The 17,300-nt window shown below is 35.7% G+C and overlaps 1 protein-coding gene across 3 annotated transcripts in view; it reads right to left on the bottom strand.

The window, feature by feature from the left end:
• Positions 1 to 17,300, bottom strand: part of Erlin1 (ER lipid raft associated 1) — a 34,198-nt gene that overhangs the window by 9,790 nt on the left and 7,108 nt on the right. For all 3 annotated transcript variants that reach the window (XM_023709040.1, XM_023709041.1, XM_004625547.2), the window contains 5 exons: positions 16,025 to 16,086; positions 13,917 to 14,042; positions 11,904 to 11,977; positions 6,464 to 6,522; positions 4,101 to 4,192 (listed from right to left, as the gene is read on the bottom strand). In XM_023709040.1, coding sequence (XP_023564808.1) covers positions 4,101 to 4,192; positions 6,464 to 6,522; positions 11,904 to 11,977; positions 13,917 to 14,042; positions 16,025 to 16,086 — 413 coding nt within the window. The remainder of the gene's footprint in view (positions 1 to 4,100; positions 4,193 to 6,463; positions 6,523 to 11,903; positions 11,978 to 13,916; positions 14,043 to 16,024; positions 16,087 to 17,300) is intronic.

Here is a 17,300-nt window from a genome sequence, read left to right on the forward strand (position 1 = left end):
TTTAAAAAAAAAGAATGAAAAGGGAGCACACAGATTTCGTAGGTGTTTTGAAAATTCTATAAATTTACATCCCCAAATTTAAATATCAAATAAAATGGACCATTTTCTATAAAAATTGCCAAAACTAATTTTAAAAGAAACAAAGAATTGAGTACACCTAAACTTAATAAAGAAATTAAATTGGTAGGTAAAATATTATCACAAAAAAGCAAACAAGTACAAATCACATTAGACTAAAATATTTTTATAATTGAGTTTCACAATCTCTCAAGAGGAGAGATTATGTATCTCATACAAAGTGCTCTACAGCATAGACAATGAAGAAATGTTCCTCAACCTAGAAGAACCACAATACAAAAAGTCTAATAGTAGGAGAATAAGAAAATTATGAACTGATATCTTTTTTTTTTTTTTTTTTAGCAGAACCAGGGATCAAACTCATGCCCTTGCACTTGCCAGGGAAGCGCTTATTCCACTGAGCCATTTCCCCGGCCCCTGAACTGATTTCATTTGTTAAAAAAAAGTACAAATTATACAGAAATCATCAGCAGGCATCTATTGTGGTAAACCTCCAAGTGGGTTTAACTCAGGAACACAAAAAAATTCAATAACAGGGCATGTATTAATACATAATTTCTCAATAAAAGTTCTTAGTAAACAAAGGACAGAAGAGAACTTCTTCATTAAACCGACAGATTTAAGCATAGTAAATGTCACTGGGATTATTTAGGGACAAGACTAGAATGTCTGTAACCATTTTCCTTCCAACACCTTAACCAGTTTCCTTCCTATACTGTAGAGGAAGTCACAGCCCAAAGCAGTAGGAAAAGAAATAGAAAGTGTGAAAACATAATGAAAAAAACTGTACTTATATGTACCTATTATGATTGCTTACATGGAAAATCCAAGACTATTAGAATAATAGCATTCTCAGCAAGACTACTAGACACAGTGTATGTATACAAAAGCAACAACCAATTGGAAAATATGCCTTTCAAAACAGATAGTTTATAAAACTATAAAACAAAAACCTTTAAAGAGAACAGGAATAAATCTCTAACAAATCTGTAACAACTTTAAGATGCTTGATTTTTTTGAAAGATATTTCTTATAAATGGAAGAATACAACTAGAGTCAGTATCACAAATACTGCAGTTCTCTCCACACAGATATAAACACATATGCAACTTAAATAAAAATCCAAGCACAATATTTTCTAGAAACGAAAAAAGGGGATACAAAAGGACCATTTTGTATCTGTATATACAGAATAGTTAGGATAGATATACAGCTACTTTCGCTTAATTTGAAGAAAGATTTGTACTAATAGTATTTATTTTTTTTTAATTTTATTTATTTATTTATGTGTGTGTGTGTGTGTGTGGCCAGCTCAGCCCACCAGGGGGCGGGGCTGGCTGGCATGTGGTGCTGGGGGACTGAACCTCGGTCCCCGTGCTTTGCTAAGCTTGTTCTAAGTAGGTGCTTTAGACCACTGAGTCATCTCACCAGCCCACTAATAGTGTTTAAACAGGATATCCTGTCTGCTTCTTGTACTACGGATGACCACTAAGAAGGTAACAGTGTAAAATGTATTAATTATTGAAACTGTCCTATTAATCAGTTTTGAAACTGTCTCATTGCTATTTCTCAATAAAATAAAATAAGCCAATATTTTCTAGAAATTGAAATGGTTCTTAAACTTATATGGATGAATAAAGGGTCTAGAATAGTCTAGGACAATTTTAGTAGTTAACAGGAGGAATAGCTAAGGCAACATGCATGCTCCCAGAAAGCAAGACAACATAAAAGCTACAGTGATGGAAAGAAGGTAATACTAGCAGAGAATAAATAAAAAAATGAAATAAAGCAGAGGTCCTAGCAACAGATAAGTATCTTGTTATACGACACAGAGAGCACTAGAAATAAGTAGAGGGAGTAATAAACCATTTAATAGTCTAACATAATTGGTTTGCCATTTGGAAAAAAAAAAAACTGGATTGGTACGTCACATTACATACCAAAATGAATTCTACATGCACAAAATGCCTAACTACAAAGTCTAGAAAGTTAAAAGTTTTAGAACAAAATTTTTTATTGAGGTAGGGAAATAATTCTTAAGATAGAAGTAACATAAATCTCAAAAGATTCATGAATTTGACTACATAAATGTTAAATATGTATGGGGACACGTAACAGTTCAAACATAGGACACAAACTGAGAGATACTTCTAAATGTGGGAACAGGTTAGGGCTCAAGAGAGTAGAAAGAATTCCTACGAACCAGTTCAAAACATCAGTTAACAACCTAACGATACTAAAAGGCAGTTCATGTAGAAAAAAAGAAAACCTGAAAGACCAATAAACAAGATTCTACTTTATTATTACTCAGGTGAATTCAAATTAAAATTATGTAATTCCATGTTCAACACTGAACTAGCATCAATGTTTAAAAGTCTAATGACTCCAAAGATTGAGGAGGATCTGCAGAAAGACTCAAATGTGTTACTGAGTCAACTCTGAGAGCACTTTGGCACTGTGTTAAAATTGATGATATGCATACTCTAAAATCCAGTATTTCTATTTCTAAGTATGTTTTACAGAGCACTGCCTCTCAAACTATTTGTGGGAAAGCGCTTATTTTCCCTTGAATTTTAATATATTACTAGAAAAGAGAAATTAAAAATAAGATAAAAAGATAAGCTCCAGCCTTTTATGATTCAACAAAAAACTGAAGCATTGAGTCAGGCGCCACAGCGGTATACGCCCTGTAATTTCAGCACTCAGGAAGCTCAGGCAGGACAATCAAGGGTTGAATGTCAGCCTGGTTTCATGGCACTCAAGGCCAGCGGGGATGGCATGGTACCCTATTTCAATCCCCACTTTCCAAAGGTACTAAAATGCTATAAGAACTTCTAATTCACTGTTAATACCTGTATTCATCTTACTTTCAATGTGACTCAGGAAAAAAATAAAAAGTCCCCACTAAACTGGGGATACCACGATACCATACTACATCACATTCCGAATAATTCTGCTCTCAGAAAACTCTTGTACTTGTGTGCAAGGAGAAATAAAAACACTGCATCAGTGTTTGTAGTAAGGACAAACTAGAAACTACCTAATTTCATTAGTAGTTCATCAGAATAAGATCAGCTCACAGACTGAAACTACACAGCCATTGAATATGGCTTTATTTCTTGTACTTCGTTTTTATACTTTTCTGCTGGATGGTTAAGACCAAGATAAAGCAAGACCTATGCAACAAGAGTTGTAGCTTTTGGGTCTGATAAGGTCAAGCAAACCCCCTCAGGATTTATCCTGAGATCCTGTACCTCAGATTGTAGATCCTTTGTCAGTGTCAGCCATGTGGATGAGTCACAGCCATTGCTTGGCCAATGTGCTCTCTGTGAAAGCCTGAGAGAATGTTTTCTCTCCATGTGACTCTCCTTAGGCACACTCTACATCATCGATCACTTTCCTCTTTGGTCCCATAATCTTCTTGATCAGAAAATTTGGGACACTACCGAGTTACATGACGTTACAGTACAAGTTCTCTTATGTCCTGAGTCTAACTGACCTTGGAAGGCTAGGGCCATAATGTTGGCTTTCCTTGTGGCCCTCCTTTTTCTCTAATTTTGGTCTGCAAACTTAGGTTGTTAACCCTCCAGCTGCCATACTTTCATAGATGACAAAATCTATCCAGATAAACCAGGTGCAGGTCAACTGCAAGGATACATACTCAAATCTGGAACTTTGCTCCAAATAGCTCACCTATTGTAGATCTATGTAAATGAAAATCTTATTCCAAGAGACTAAAGCTTCTCATTAATCCTATTCATTCTCCCTGATCTTGACAAAGAAAGCAGTAGCAGACAATAACATGCTGAAAAGCCAGGGGACTTAATTAAGCACTGGCTTCATCATCACTTTAAAGGCTTTACAACATCTGCATGTTCAACGAAATTTTCAGAATTCTCCACTATATCTGGTGCAATCTTATTAGAGTCCTGTTAATATGTAACATGAGACTGATGAAGAACAGGACAAATTCAAAGCATACCATACTTTGAGACACTCATTTTAGAAATAAGTTCAAGTACCTATAACAGCCTTTTTCCTCTCTGTCTCAGCTTCTTTCTCCACAACTTTTTGTTTCTGTGCAGCTATAAGAAGTTTAGTCTTCTCAGCCTCCCTGTGAAATAAAACATTACAAAAATTAGAACTGCCCTACCCTCCTCTGAGGATGACCTCAGGGCATTGTATATATTAGGCAAATACTCTATTATTGATCTGTCTCCCCTATCACAGAAAAGATTCTCTTCTGTGTGGCCACTATTAGCAATTCTGAACTTACACTGGACCAGAGAACTATTTTTCAGTTAGAATGTTTGGACTCATTAATTAGGTATAGGAAATATTATTTTGCTTATAATTAATTAATCTGAGTTTGAAAGAATAAATGATTTGTCTAAAGTCACCCAGGGATTAAAAAATTTAGTATTAGAACTGTAGCCTGATTTCTTCATAAAAAGCTTCCCTTGCTTTTAAGCCTCCTGCTAGCTCCCATAGTGTCACAACTAATTAGAAAAAGGTGTCACTCTAGGTAGATGCTGTCCTTCAGACACATAGTATGACAAGCAGAATGAAGTTGAATTTCAGCTCCTGCCCTCCTCTGCCTAACACCCAAGTGTAGTGACCCCGTCTGCTGTAGATAAGGTATAGGTGGTAGTTATTTTTTTATTTTTTTATTTTTTATTTATTTTTATTACATTTATTTATTGTGTGTGTGGCCAGCTCAGCCCACCAGGGGGCGGGGCTGGCTGGCATGTGGTGCTGGGGGATCGAACCGCGGTCCCTGTGCTTTTGCCAAGCTTGCTTCAAGTAGGTGCTTTAGACCACTGAGCCATCTCTCCAGCCCCTAGGTGGTAGTTATTAGGCAGTAAATTGGGCTGCATGTAAGGAAGCATTTCTTTTTCTAAAGAATGTGAGCCTCAAGTAATGAAAATGCTGACCTCTAGGTAAACATCTACAAATGCCTCCCACTGTGTGACCATGTGGCAGAAATGGTATTTAAAAAGATTACTATTTAGGTAAGATGTTAAGATTGGATAATTAAAAAAAAAACTGGATAATGCCAAGGTAGCTCTTAATTCTGGAATTCCAAAAGCCTATTAAATTAAGAAAGATCCAGAATTATCTCAGAAATAATTCTGCCAGTTTCCCCCAGCCATTTCCATCCACGTTCTCCCCTCTTCTGTCAACACTGATAAAAACATGAAATGATATTCTGAATATTTCTGTGCAGAAAACACAGTCATCAGGGGTGGGAGCATAGCTAAGTGGTAGAATGGGTGCTTAGTGCACAAGAAGATCTCATTTCAATCCCTGGCATCAAAAATAAGGAAGAGACTGCACATTTATCTTTCCATCAACAGAAGCAATCACATTTAAAACTGTAAGCCATCCTGAGCCTCCAATAAACATTTTTTTTCTTTTCTGTACATGACTCAGACCCATGATATACCCAGCCTGGTACTCTACGCTATATAGTCTTTAAAAAGTTTTTCTTTTATAATGAAAAAAAAAATATATATATATATATGATAAAATACAGACTTGGGAATAAAAAGGACTCATGTATACCACCCCATAAAGCAGTATTACTACTCCTTGGACACTATTTATACATATGTTGCATTCTTGCCTTTGAAAAGTTATTTTTTCCAGTATCTCATATTTTCTCCATTTTCTTTTTTAGTATCTAGTAGATGATAATAATGGTATTTCAGATGTAACAGCAAGTATTCTCCTAAAATGGGTCCTCTAAAACAAACTAATTTCATACTGAGCAAGTAACTTCTCATTGTCATCCAGGCCTGGACACATGAAAGAAAAAGACTACCAGAGGTAAATTCAAGCCATACTTTTCCAGAGACAAATTCTAAAGACCCAGGTCCATTACACAATAGAACAAAATCAAACTTTTACCAACCAAGTGTCTATTCTTAGCATTATAATGAAGTAACAATATTTGGGCATTCTCTTCACCCTTAATAGCTAGGACTCTTTTCCTCCTCTATTAACAATGAGTACCAGATACTATTTATATATAGATTATAGCTCCTACGGCAGTGGTGGTAAATCCACGGCATGTGCACTGCAATGGGCTGGTTGTATCACTGAAAGCTCTAAAAGATTTGCCATCACTGTTCTAAGGGGCCCAGCAAGAGTTCCACAGCAAACTGCTTATTAGCCATTGAAACTGCTCCTGAAAAGATTATACATAAAGAGAATGCCAGTAAGAGTACAGAGGGACTAAAAATGAAGGTAGTATCACTAAAATAGAAGTACAGATCATACTTCATCAACCTAGAGGTACTATCTCACAAATTCCTCTAAAATGGTATATTAATATGCAGATAACTCTAAACAGAAATATTAGGGTCCCACTCATGATACTCACATTAACTCAAAATTTCTTCTTATGGCTTCTGGGATTTTAGGTTTTGTAACACGTACAGCCTGAATAAAAAAGTGATAAACCTTAAATATATTGAAAAACAGGTCTTCAAACTAAATCTTCTACAAACAAGTTCCCCAAATCATACTAATGAAACAAGTACAACACAGTTGTCTAGCCACATGCAGGCATCACACTAGGAAATCTACTTTCATGCTACCATACCAAGAATCAAGGATAAGCTATGTGTTCCCTTAAAAATGTCTATGGAAGAACTACACTCCTTTGTTTGTTTGTTTGTTTCTGTATTTGGTACAGGGTCTCACTACACAGCTCGGACTTGCAGTGATTCTCCTGTTTTCAGCCTCCCCAGCACTGGGATTACAGGCTTGCAGCACCACGCCTGGACTCTGGCTTGTTCAGCACGCTTGGGGGGTGGGGCTGGCTCATGTGGTGCTGGGGATAGAAACCCTGTCCCTACACTTTCCTAAAATGGTGCTTAGTCTGCTAAGCTATCTTGCTAGCCCCTACTATACTCTTGAGAAAATTCTCTTACGTAGAAGTGCCCCTAAAACCAGATCACCATATGCAATTTAACAGTGTCTAGTAAGCAAATTAACATATTACTAAAACCACACTCACTCAGTACCAGCTACAACAGTCATATGGCAGGAAGACATTAAATACCAATTCAGAGCTTTTATTTTTTTCTTATTGGAGTCTTACTTGCAATTAGGATACCTGTTGCTGTGAACATTCTTCACCAGATATTTTGTTTCTTTAGTCATGGTATGATTTGACTGATACTTACTAATCTACTTGGAAAGTGCTATTTTTTGAAGGCTGACTTTCCTACCCCAAGGATTTGATCTTTCAAAACCTTCTGATTTTACTAAACATCTTATATTCCCCACCTAACTGCAAACATATATACTATTGTTGCTCTGAAGATTCAATTTCCCAATAAAAACTGGATAAATTATATAACAAAGCCTTTAAGCACAAGGACTTTTATACACACACACACACACACACACACACACACACACACACACGTGAATGAATGCTACTCAGCTATAAAGACAAATATGAGATACCTGTAGGAAAACGAACATATCTGTAGGAAATGGAAAATATAATACCTCTTGCAATAGGGAAGTGGTCCAAGGGAACAAGGACAAGATGTGAGAAGGGGAAGATGAAGTTTAAGTAGAGTGTCATGTAGAAGAACGGTATGTACAAGAATCTAGTAATCTCAATGAATGTAAACAGGACATGTCATAACATGAGCTAAGATTAATAACATCATCAAGAATGAAAATCAGAGTAGGGGAGTTAGAGGAGAGAGAAGGGGAAGGGGATTTTTAAAAAAAGAAACAAGTTACAGTATGTATATGTATCCACTTCCCAAGGTGACTAAACTGCATGTACTGCAAATATGGACAGTACTCATAACATTTTTTTTTTTTTAAAAAAAAAGAATGCATTAAAAAAAGAGAATGCATTACAAAGCTACATGTTTGGATTCCATAACTTTTTATTAAAATGAAATTCAAAAGTTTCTTTTTGATGCTGTGCAGAAAATGAAGTAGGCAAGGATAAAAATGAAAGTAGAAAAGATATGAGGCTACTGATCTAGGCAATAATTAGTAGATAATACCATATTAATCTTTTTCAAAAGGATTAAAAGCTTGCTTGTGCTATCTGGGTACAATCACACAAACAAGTATATAGGAGATTCAATTCACCAACACTTCTGGAAAAATTTTTCTGAAAGGTAACTTAACAGTATGTATCTAAAAAGTCCCCAAACAAGGAGCACATCTTGAATCATCAATCACACTCTTAAGAATTTATAGTAGGTGGATCAAAGACTTAAAGATTAACACTGAAATGTTAAATCTTCTGAAGGGAAATGTAGGTAGAAATCTTAATGACATAAGGGTAGATAAGAATTCATGAAAATCAAATTGCACAGGAAATACTTCAAAGAATCACCAACTGGGATCTTATCTTTTTGAAAAGTTTATGCACTTCAAAGGAAATCCCAAACAGAGTAAAAAGAAAACGAACTGGGAAAAAATTATAGCTGACTGTCCTTCTGACAAAGGCCTTTTATCTAGAACATACAAAGAATTAAAAAAAATCAGGTCCCCTAAATTCAAAGACCCAATCCAATTTGGGCATCTGAGGTGAATATACAAATTTCAGATAAAGAAATACAAATGGCAAGTAAACATGTTCAACATCATTGGTTGTTTGAGAAATGCAAATTAAAATACTGAGGTTCCATCTCACCCCAGAAAGAAGGGCTAACATCAAGAAGTCAGACAATAACAAATGCTGGAGGGACTGTGGAGAAAAAGGAACCCTTCTTCATTATTGATGGGACTGCAGGCTGAAACAACCACTATGGAAATCAATGTGGAGATTCTTTAAAAAGCTAGGATTGGAGATCCCATTCAGGCCAGCTATTCTTCTCCTGGGCACAAGAACTGAAAACATTATACCACAGCAACATATGCGCACCCATGTTTATAGCAGCACAATTTGTCATAGCTAAATCCTGAAAAGAACCCAGATGTCCATCATTTGAGGAATGGATAAAGAAGATGTGATATTTTTACACAATGAAGTATTATTCAGCTTATAAAACAAGATAAAGTTGAGACTTTTGCCAGTAAATGGATGTAACTAGAGACCATACTCTTAAATGAAACAAATCAGACCCACGTGTTCAAACATTGTATTGTCTCCTTAGCGTGAAAATCTGAGAGAGAAAATAAAATCTGAAGGGTACAATAGATACTGAGAAAAGGGAATGAACTTATTCAAAAGTAAAGTTACTGAGTTGAGAAGGACAGGAAAGGGAGTTGGGGAAGAGTATACATAAGCAGAATGGTTTGGACAACTGTACTGTGCATTTCTGCTAGTCTATGGATGGAGCAGATAATGCTTAATTTATTTTGTCTCCTTTGTTTAATTGTTTGTCCCTTTTCTTAATTTCTTATATATTTCTTCTTCCAATTTTGCATACATATATCTGGTAATATATGTATGGAATAACAGGTTGGAAGACATCACTATGCGTTACATTAAATACTGTGAAATTCATATTACTTTGTTAAGTGAAATCCTGTATCACTTGTAATTTTTCTGTTTTAGTACTATTTTGTACTCTCTTTAAAAAATAAAATAATTTTTAAAAAGAATTTCTAGTATGGAAGGCCTTTAAAGGATGTATAGTTAAGAATGCAAATTGTACAAAATACTAAAAAATTAGAAACCATAGAAATTCACTAAATAAAAGCATTAAAACACAGATACAACTACACACTTATCTATACGGCAAAACCTAGCATGTCTGATTATTTGTGATCCTGGTGAGGTCATACGGAAACAAATATTTGCATATACTGCTGAGAAGAACATGGATTTGCATCGTCACTGTGAAAGATAATTTGTACAAACAAGGACATGACACAAATATTCACTATAGTAATTTATTAATATCAAAAATGGGAACAGAGAAATGAGTAAGTAATATAAGGCAAAGAATTCTGGGTAGCTGTTAAAAGGAATGAGTTATAGCTCGAAAATACAACCTGGGCAAAATTTAAGAATCTTTGACATTTCCATTTATGCTATATCCTTGGCAGGAGCTTAAGCTGGAAACGGCTCATATGTGTGGGGGCAAGACAAGGCCATAATGCCGGAATCAGTCAAGCTACCTCAGTCTTGAGAAAAACATCTTACCTGGACAATTTGTATCTCCTTATACTACCTTTGCAAAGGTATAAACACCCTTAGAGTTGTTGGTCAATCCTCTTTTCCCATCTGGTAAAGAGGTCTCCACCTGACCCAGTTCTTGTCTCTTATCTATCTTTTCCTCATATCTACTGCTCTTCCTCCTCAGAGTACACTGAGTGATCAATAAGTCCCTGTAGTTATTTTTAAAATTATACAGCTAGTCTGGTCACAAATGATTGGACAAGCAAAAGGATTTCACATAGTTACTTTTGGAAATTTCAAATCAACCTTAACTTTGGTGGTTCATTCTCAGACATCTAAGATAATAGGCCAGCAAGAACAGGCTATATGGAATAGCAACTCCATCTTTCTAGTCCTATTTATGTTATGTACACACAGCATCACTTACACTTTTTTTTTTTTGGTCTTTTTGAGATGGGGGTCTTGCTAGGCAGTACATGCTGGCTTTGAGCTCATTTTATAGCCCAGGTTGGTTGTGAACTCTCAACAATCCTCCTGCCTCATCCTCCTGAGTGCTGGGATTACTGGGGTGTGCAAGCATGCCTGACACCATCACTTAGTATCAGTGCCCTTGAGCAAACAGAATTACGAAACTTGGCATACCTGACCAAACTTTACCTTTAGTTACAGTAATGCTCACAGCAAACTGATCTCTTAGGGACTATGGAAAAGAATGCTGGAGAAGCCATACCACCACGTTTAGGGTAACCTAGATCTAAAGCAGGGGTTTCAAATATAACTGGCCAAGGATAAGATAATAAATGCATTTTGTGGTAACATGTAAAAACATCCACTCCCAGACTTAAGGTACACAGAAACTTAAACTTACTACATATGTTTCTTTTCCTATTCTATTCTAGAAGCAAATTACCCATTAAAATTGTTCTTATAATTCACCAACTGATTTCTGCTCACAAGCTGAAAACACAATGACCCAGAAAAGCAGAATATCATCTCTCACCATTCTATTTCTCAACTCTACTGTCCTTATCACCACTAATTTGTTACTTTGCTTTACTCAGATTAGTACATTCACTTGAAATACTTTCTCACTTCTTTTCTCCATGTAAATCCAATTAATTTTTCCAGAGCTATCTAATATCTCATCTCAACCATAGTCCTAGGCATACTCTTTTGAGATGTCTACCTTCTTACAGAGATAATTTTCCAAAGAATTCACCTGTCAATTAATAGTTTTGTTATCTAGTTAACTAGAATTACTGTTTGAACTTCTTTTTCATAATATTACTGACAGACAGCAAGGCCTACTGTACTGAATGCCGAGAACAAATGTGAATTTTGTTTCCCTGTAAAAGCCTTAGGGTATCAATTCCCTCTAAGAGTTCACAAGGATGTCATCCCTGGTAAGTTACAAGAGTATGTTTTTCATTTTGGCAGAAACTTAAAAGCCAAATTGAGAAAAGTATTTTATAAATGACCACAGTACTTTACTTAAATTATTGCTAAATATCCCTCTAGTGTGCATTTAAAAAATGTTACCCATGGTAAGCTATAAAAATATGCTTTTCATTTTGGCAGAGACCTAAAATTAAATTGAGAAAAGAACCCTATACATCACCACAGTACTTCACTTAAATAATTGCTAAATAATCAGATGAAAAGAGCATCAAATTCAAAGCTCTCAGAGAACTTTCCTAGGAAAAGGACTTACCTGTATAGTGAGACCTGGGGCCATGATGTTTAAATCTTTCTGCAGCGCTTGTTTCAGGTTTTCATCTATTTGATCTGTTTTTGAAGCCAGTAACAATACATCTCATGATACTCATTTTTTAAAACCTCTTATTAATATCGAAACAAAACCAGTCAGTATGAGATCTAAAGTTTTCACAGTATTATTCTTTCATAAGGATAGACTATCTCCTATATAAGATATATGAAGCAATTTTTCTTTTGTGTGGTAGAAAAGTGTAAGCAATTATCTACTTCAAAAGATGACAAGCAGCTTTAAGTTTACCTCCCTAAGTTTATCCAATACTTATTTAACTTTGTATAAATTTTTCTGTAGAAATAAAATTCAATTGCTTATCCAATAAGCAAAGAATCTAGAACTTTAGGATCTTGAGTTTATAATAAGCATCCCTGAGTCTCATAAAAAAGGAAATTCTTATCTTCAATTTACCCAAATTCCAGAATAACTAAATTTCATTCCTGTCAACCTCTGCCTTACTATTTGTTATGTATGTATCTGTCTCCCCAAAGCCTCATGCAGTCACTGAGGTGCAGCTCTACAGTTTATGATTCATTCATGATCCAAGGATGGGATTATGGGTGTGAGTGTTACACCCAGCCTGGGGTGGACAGTCTGAATATAACATAAGTGGGACAGAGAGACAGTCTTTTCCCTGTAGCTACTGTCACCACTCCTCCTCCTTTCTGCTCTTGTTGTTCTGCTGCCTTCCACCACCACAAACTGCTGCCCTCTGCCCTGTGCCAGTCTGCTCTGGAGCCTGCCGAGTATAGATTGAAACCTCCATGAATTGTGAGCTAAATAAACCTTTTCTTCCTTCATTTTGGGTGTCAATTATTTTGTCCCAGAAACAACAAGAGTAACTGAGACACTATTATTTTCGATTTACAAAGAAACCGTTCATAAGAAAGTTTGTGAAGCATACACAACACAAGTAGTGACGATGCTGTCACTTCACTTGGTCTGGTAATCCATGACTTTTTATTCACTTCGATGGTACTTTCATCATTATTAAAATGACCAGCCATGTGACTAATCAAGAAAAAATCATTTCCTCATATGCAACTGCATGTTACCAATTATAGACAGGAAAGTCAGAGGGGTGGGTTTTGAAGTGACTCTTACACCTCCTTTTAATTCACTAAAAATTCCAAGAGGGCGAAGTGAGCAACCAATGGTAATCCACTCCTTGGTTAGAACTCTATCACAAATGAAACTTGTGAAGAAGAAAGTTAACATAGCAGGCCTCAGACTGTGACCCTTACGAAAACCTGTTTGTAAACTGACTAATATCTGGCACCTGGGAACGTGGATTTGGGGAGTGTTTCCACCCTCTCCACAACTGATACTAGTGGCTCACTGTGGCTTAAACTATGTAGTTACACTACCAACATCCTTCCATCTGTAAGCCTGAAAGTCTGGTCCATGATAAGTAGAAGGTGCCTGTATGATCAGCCTCTAGTAAAAGCCCTCAGCACTGAGTGGTCAACGAGTCCTTAGTAGACAGTATTTCACTTGGTCACCACAAGTTACTATTGGGCAAATATAAGCACATACTCTGTCTCCACCGTGCCTCTTGGAACCCCTAGCTGGTTTCCTACAGGCTCCATCCATATCTCTTTTCCTGGTTTCATTTTGTATCCTTTGGCTGTAATAAGTCATAGCTATGAATACAACTATATGCTAAATCCTGTTAGTCCTCTTAGCCCCAAACACAGCCTTATAAATTTCCTCAAGCTACTAAAATAGCATCAAGCCTAATTACCAGTAGGTTATTACAGTGAAACCAGAATAGTTTTTTTAACCTCCATGAAGTTATATAATTACAGCTTAAGATATAAAGTATTTTAAGACAATCACTCTATTATAAATTCAGAAGAAACATTCAAATACCACAAAGTTTAGTACTACAGCATCAGTAAATGAACTAAACAAGAGTCTTAACTGACAATTGACATATTTAAGTAAGAGACTTACCAAACAATTCGATGTAAACTTCTTGAAGTGTGTGGGCACTGCAAAACTGGTTTAGCTCATGGTGGATTTTATTGAAGATTAAGGTCTTGTCATAATCTGCAGTATAGTTCCTTACAATATCAAACACTGGAAGAGAGGTACAACCCATACTTATTTTACCCAACAATGACCCAGGTATCTTTGAATTCATTTAGGATAAAATTTAGAGTGGTATAGTATACACAAGTGAAAGTGTAAGTAAAATAGTGAGAATATAAAACATAACTTACAAACCTTGATGCGTTCCTTGGGCTCAATTTTCCAGATATTCTTGCATTCACAATACTAATGTGCAAACTTCAAATTCCATACTAAGGAAAGTATGTATTATTTTGGAGTTAATAAAGAACTGTTAAAGTTTTCAAGTAAGGGCATAACACAGATCTATTCTCTGACAGCAGTGTGAAGATGAACTGAGAAGTACAGAGAGCAGAGGCAACGAAAATGTTAAGACAATTACTGCAAAACAAAACTTTAGCCAAGAGGTAAAGAAGGATTGAGTTAACTGAGGAACAGTGAGAATCCAAGAAGGAAGCAGCTGGAAAAGAGCATTTTTTTTTTTTTTAAAGATAGCTTTTAAAGGTTATAAAAAAGATACCAGACTAAAAGGGAAAGGAGCTAACACAGGACTAGACTCTATGTCAGGCATTTACATACATTAGCACTTATCCTCAACAAAAAACATCTCCTAATTTTCCATATTTGGAAACACAGACCCCCCCCCCCAAATTTCAGAAATGTCTCCAAAAAGTACATACTAAGACCACTCCAGGTTGTGCTTTAAACTACTAAAACATGCTGTTTTCTATGTTTTGTCTTTAGACACCAGAATATGCTCCACTGGCCTTACTACTTGAACCTTGGACATCAGATAGATGCAATTTGATTCCACATCACACTTGATGGATGGGTCATCAATAAATAATTGTTAGGCGAATCATTTGGCTTGACTGCTTTTAACAATTGGGTGATCTAACAATGTCCTCTTTTCACTGATGAAAAAACAATTTCTCTTTTTCCATTTTCAATTATAATCCATTCCCATGATGTGTGAACAGGAAAGGCACAGTTTGTTCCTTTTTATCCATGGGAAACTGGTTTCACCAACCCAGAGGGATACCAAAATTCACGAATGCTTAAGTATCTTACATAAAATGGCATATAAACTGTACACATTCTCTCATGTACTTTAAATCAACTCTAGATAACTTGTAATACCTAGCACAATATTAATACTATGTAAATACTCGTTATACTATGTTATACTATGTTGTTTAGGGCATAATGACAGGGGAAGTCTGTACATGTTTAGCTACAAATGTAATTTTTTTCCTGAATATTTCTGATGTGTGGTTGAATCTGTAGATGTAGAACCCACAGATACTGCAAAACTCTGTAATTCTAATGTAACTCTTTCTTGTCCGTTATCACTTCTCAAGTTATAGCCCTTGAATGTAAAGGATATAACTTCTCCTTTTTCAGTTGTTCTTGTCAAATAAAATGCCCCCTACATGCTACCAGGAAAAGATAATGGCTGATCTTCTTCAAAAGTTGCAATTTCAACTTTTGAGTTAAAATATTAACCCTGTATCTCTACAGGTTTTCATTTTTTACTAAGAAAATGCTTTCTACATTCTGAGGACTTTATTCCTCAAGTTATAGCCAATCTTAAGTAGGAAAGACTTTTTATAGTGACAAATCAGTGTGATCCAAGGAATTTATCAGTTAACAGATTTTTAACATGAAAAGAAACTATCACTCATGCTGGTTAGATACATGTTCCCTTTTCATTGTAAAAATGATTAAACTACTGTGCTCATAGAAATACTAAACTTAGAGAAGACTAACATATAAAGTTGCAGAAAGTCAATTCTTTCCTGAACTTGTGTATTATTTCTAAATTCATTCCCTAGAAATAAAAAAAAAGTTCCAATGTTTATTCCTTTGTATTTATCAGTAATCAATGAAGTTAGAAAATTTTAAAAGTATCTTCCTATTTCTTAGGGAATCTCTCAGTAATAAATATTCTGGTTACAAATACAAAAACAACAAAATAGCGGGTAACATACCTGCATAAGGAGCCAACATATTAACCACTTCTATTCGATCAATATAGATCATGACCCCACCACTAAAAACAAACAAATGAAAAAAGCATGACTCATTATAGGGAAACCATAAGAGTTAAAGAGAGGGAGAACACGATAAACATATATTAATTTAAAGCATGGAAAGTTTAGTCCTTTACAAAAGTATCTGCTATGGTTTAGAACTAAAATGTCCTCCACAGTCTCATGTTCAGAAGTTGGGCCTGGTTAGAAGTGGATCACTAGGGCCAGCCAGATAGCTCAGTGGACTAAAGTGCCTGTTTAGGCAGAGCACAGTGCCCGGGGTTTGATCCCCTCCCCTTGCTTCCTGCTTCCTGGCCACCATGACTGGGCAGCTCCTTCATCAGGCCTTTCCACCACTGTTTCTACTCTGGAGCTGGCCAGCTGAACCCACTGAAATTGTAGAATAGTCATGATTTAGGTCACTTAAAATAGTCATATTTCATTTAATATAATTCAGTGTAAAGAATATACTGTAGAAATACCTTGCTGGCTTTTCTTTTCCTAAACCTCTTGAGGGCAACAACTCTCAAAGTGAGGTCTTAAGATTAGTAGCAGCAACATCACCCAGGAATTATTCTTAGAAATGCAAATTCTCAGGGCTTATGCCAGATCTACTGAATCAAGTTCTAAATTAGATGGCATTTAATGCTACAGATGAGAAAGAGGTGGTTTTTTAAACTTGCTTTTATTAAGAAACTATTCTGGGCCAAGCACCAGTTAGGTACTTTATATGCAGACATTCCTCTAATGACTGAATTTGAGTCCTGCAACTTGGTCATTAAATGAATTGTTCTCTAAATGAGGAATTGTACATAGTATATGTATTATTATATTCTGAACAAAAAATGGTCAAAGGAAATTATTTACATAACTCTTACATGTGATACTAAAATTATAACAAAATTTTAATATTCTCTAGTACAATAAGTAAAATTATAGTACTGTATGAATAAGTTGTACTGTACAAAAAACACTGAAGGTCTATAAAAAAAGATATACAGAACTGTAACCTGCCCTCCCCCCAAAAAAAAGACAGGCTATAAATGAGTAGCAGACTGGACGTGGTGGTGCGCGCCTGTAATTTCAGCACTTAAGAGCTGAAAATTGGAGGATCACTATGACTCAGACCTGTGTAGTGAGACCCTGTACCAAAATAACATAAAAAATAAATAAATATGATTGTTGTGTCTTAAGTTTGAGTAGCACAACTGGTTCATAAGAGCAGTCACCAAAT

Source organism: Octodon degus, unplaced genomic scaffold (genome assembly GCF_000260255.1).
Source record: "Octodon degus isolate 3935 unplaced genomic scaffold, OctDeg1.0 scaffold00010, whole genome shotgun sequence".
Classification (NCBI taxonomy): domain Eukaryota; kingdom Metazoa; phylum Chordata; class Mammalia; order Rodentia; family Octodontidae; genus Octodon; species Octodon degus.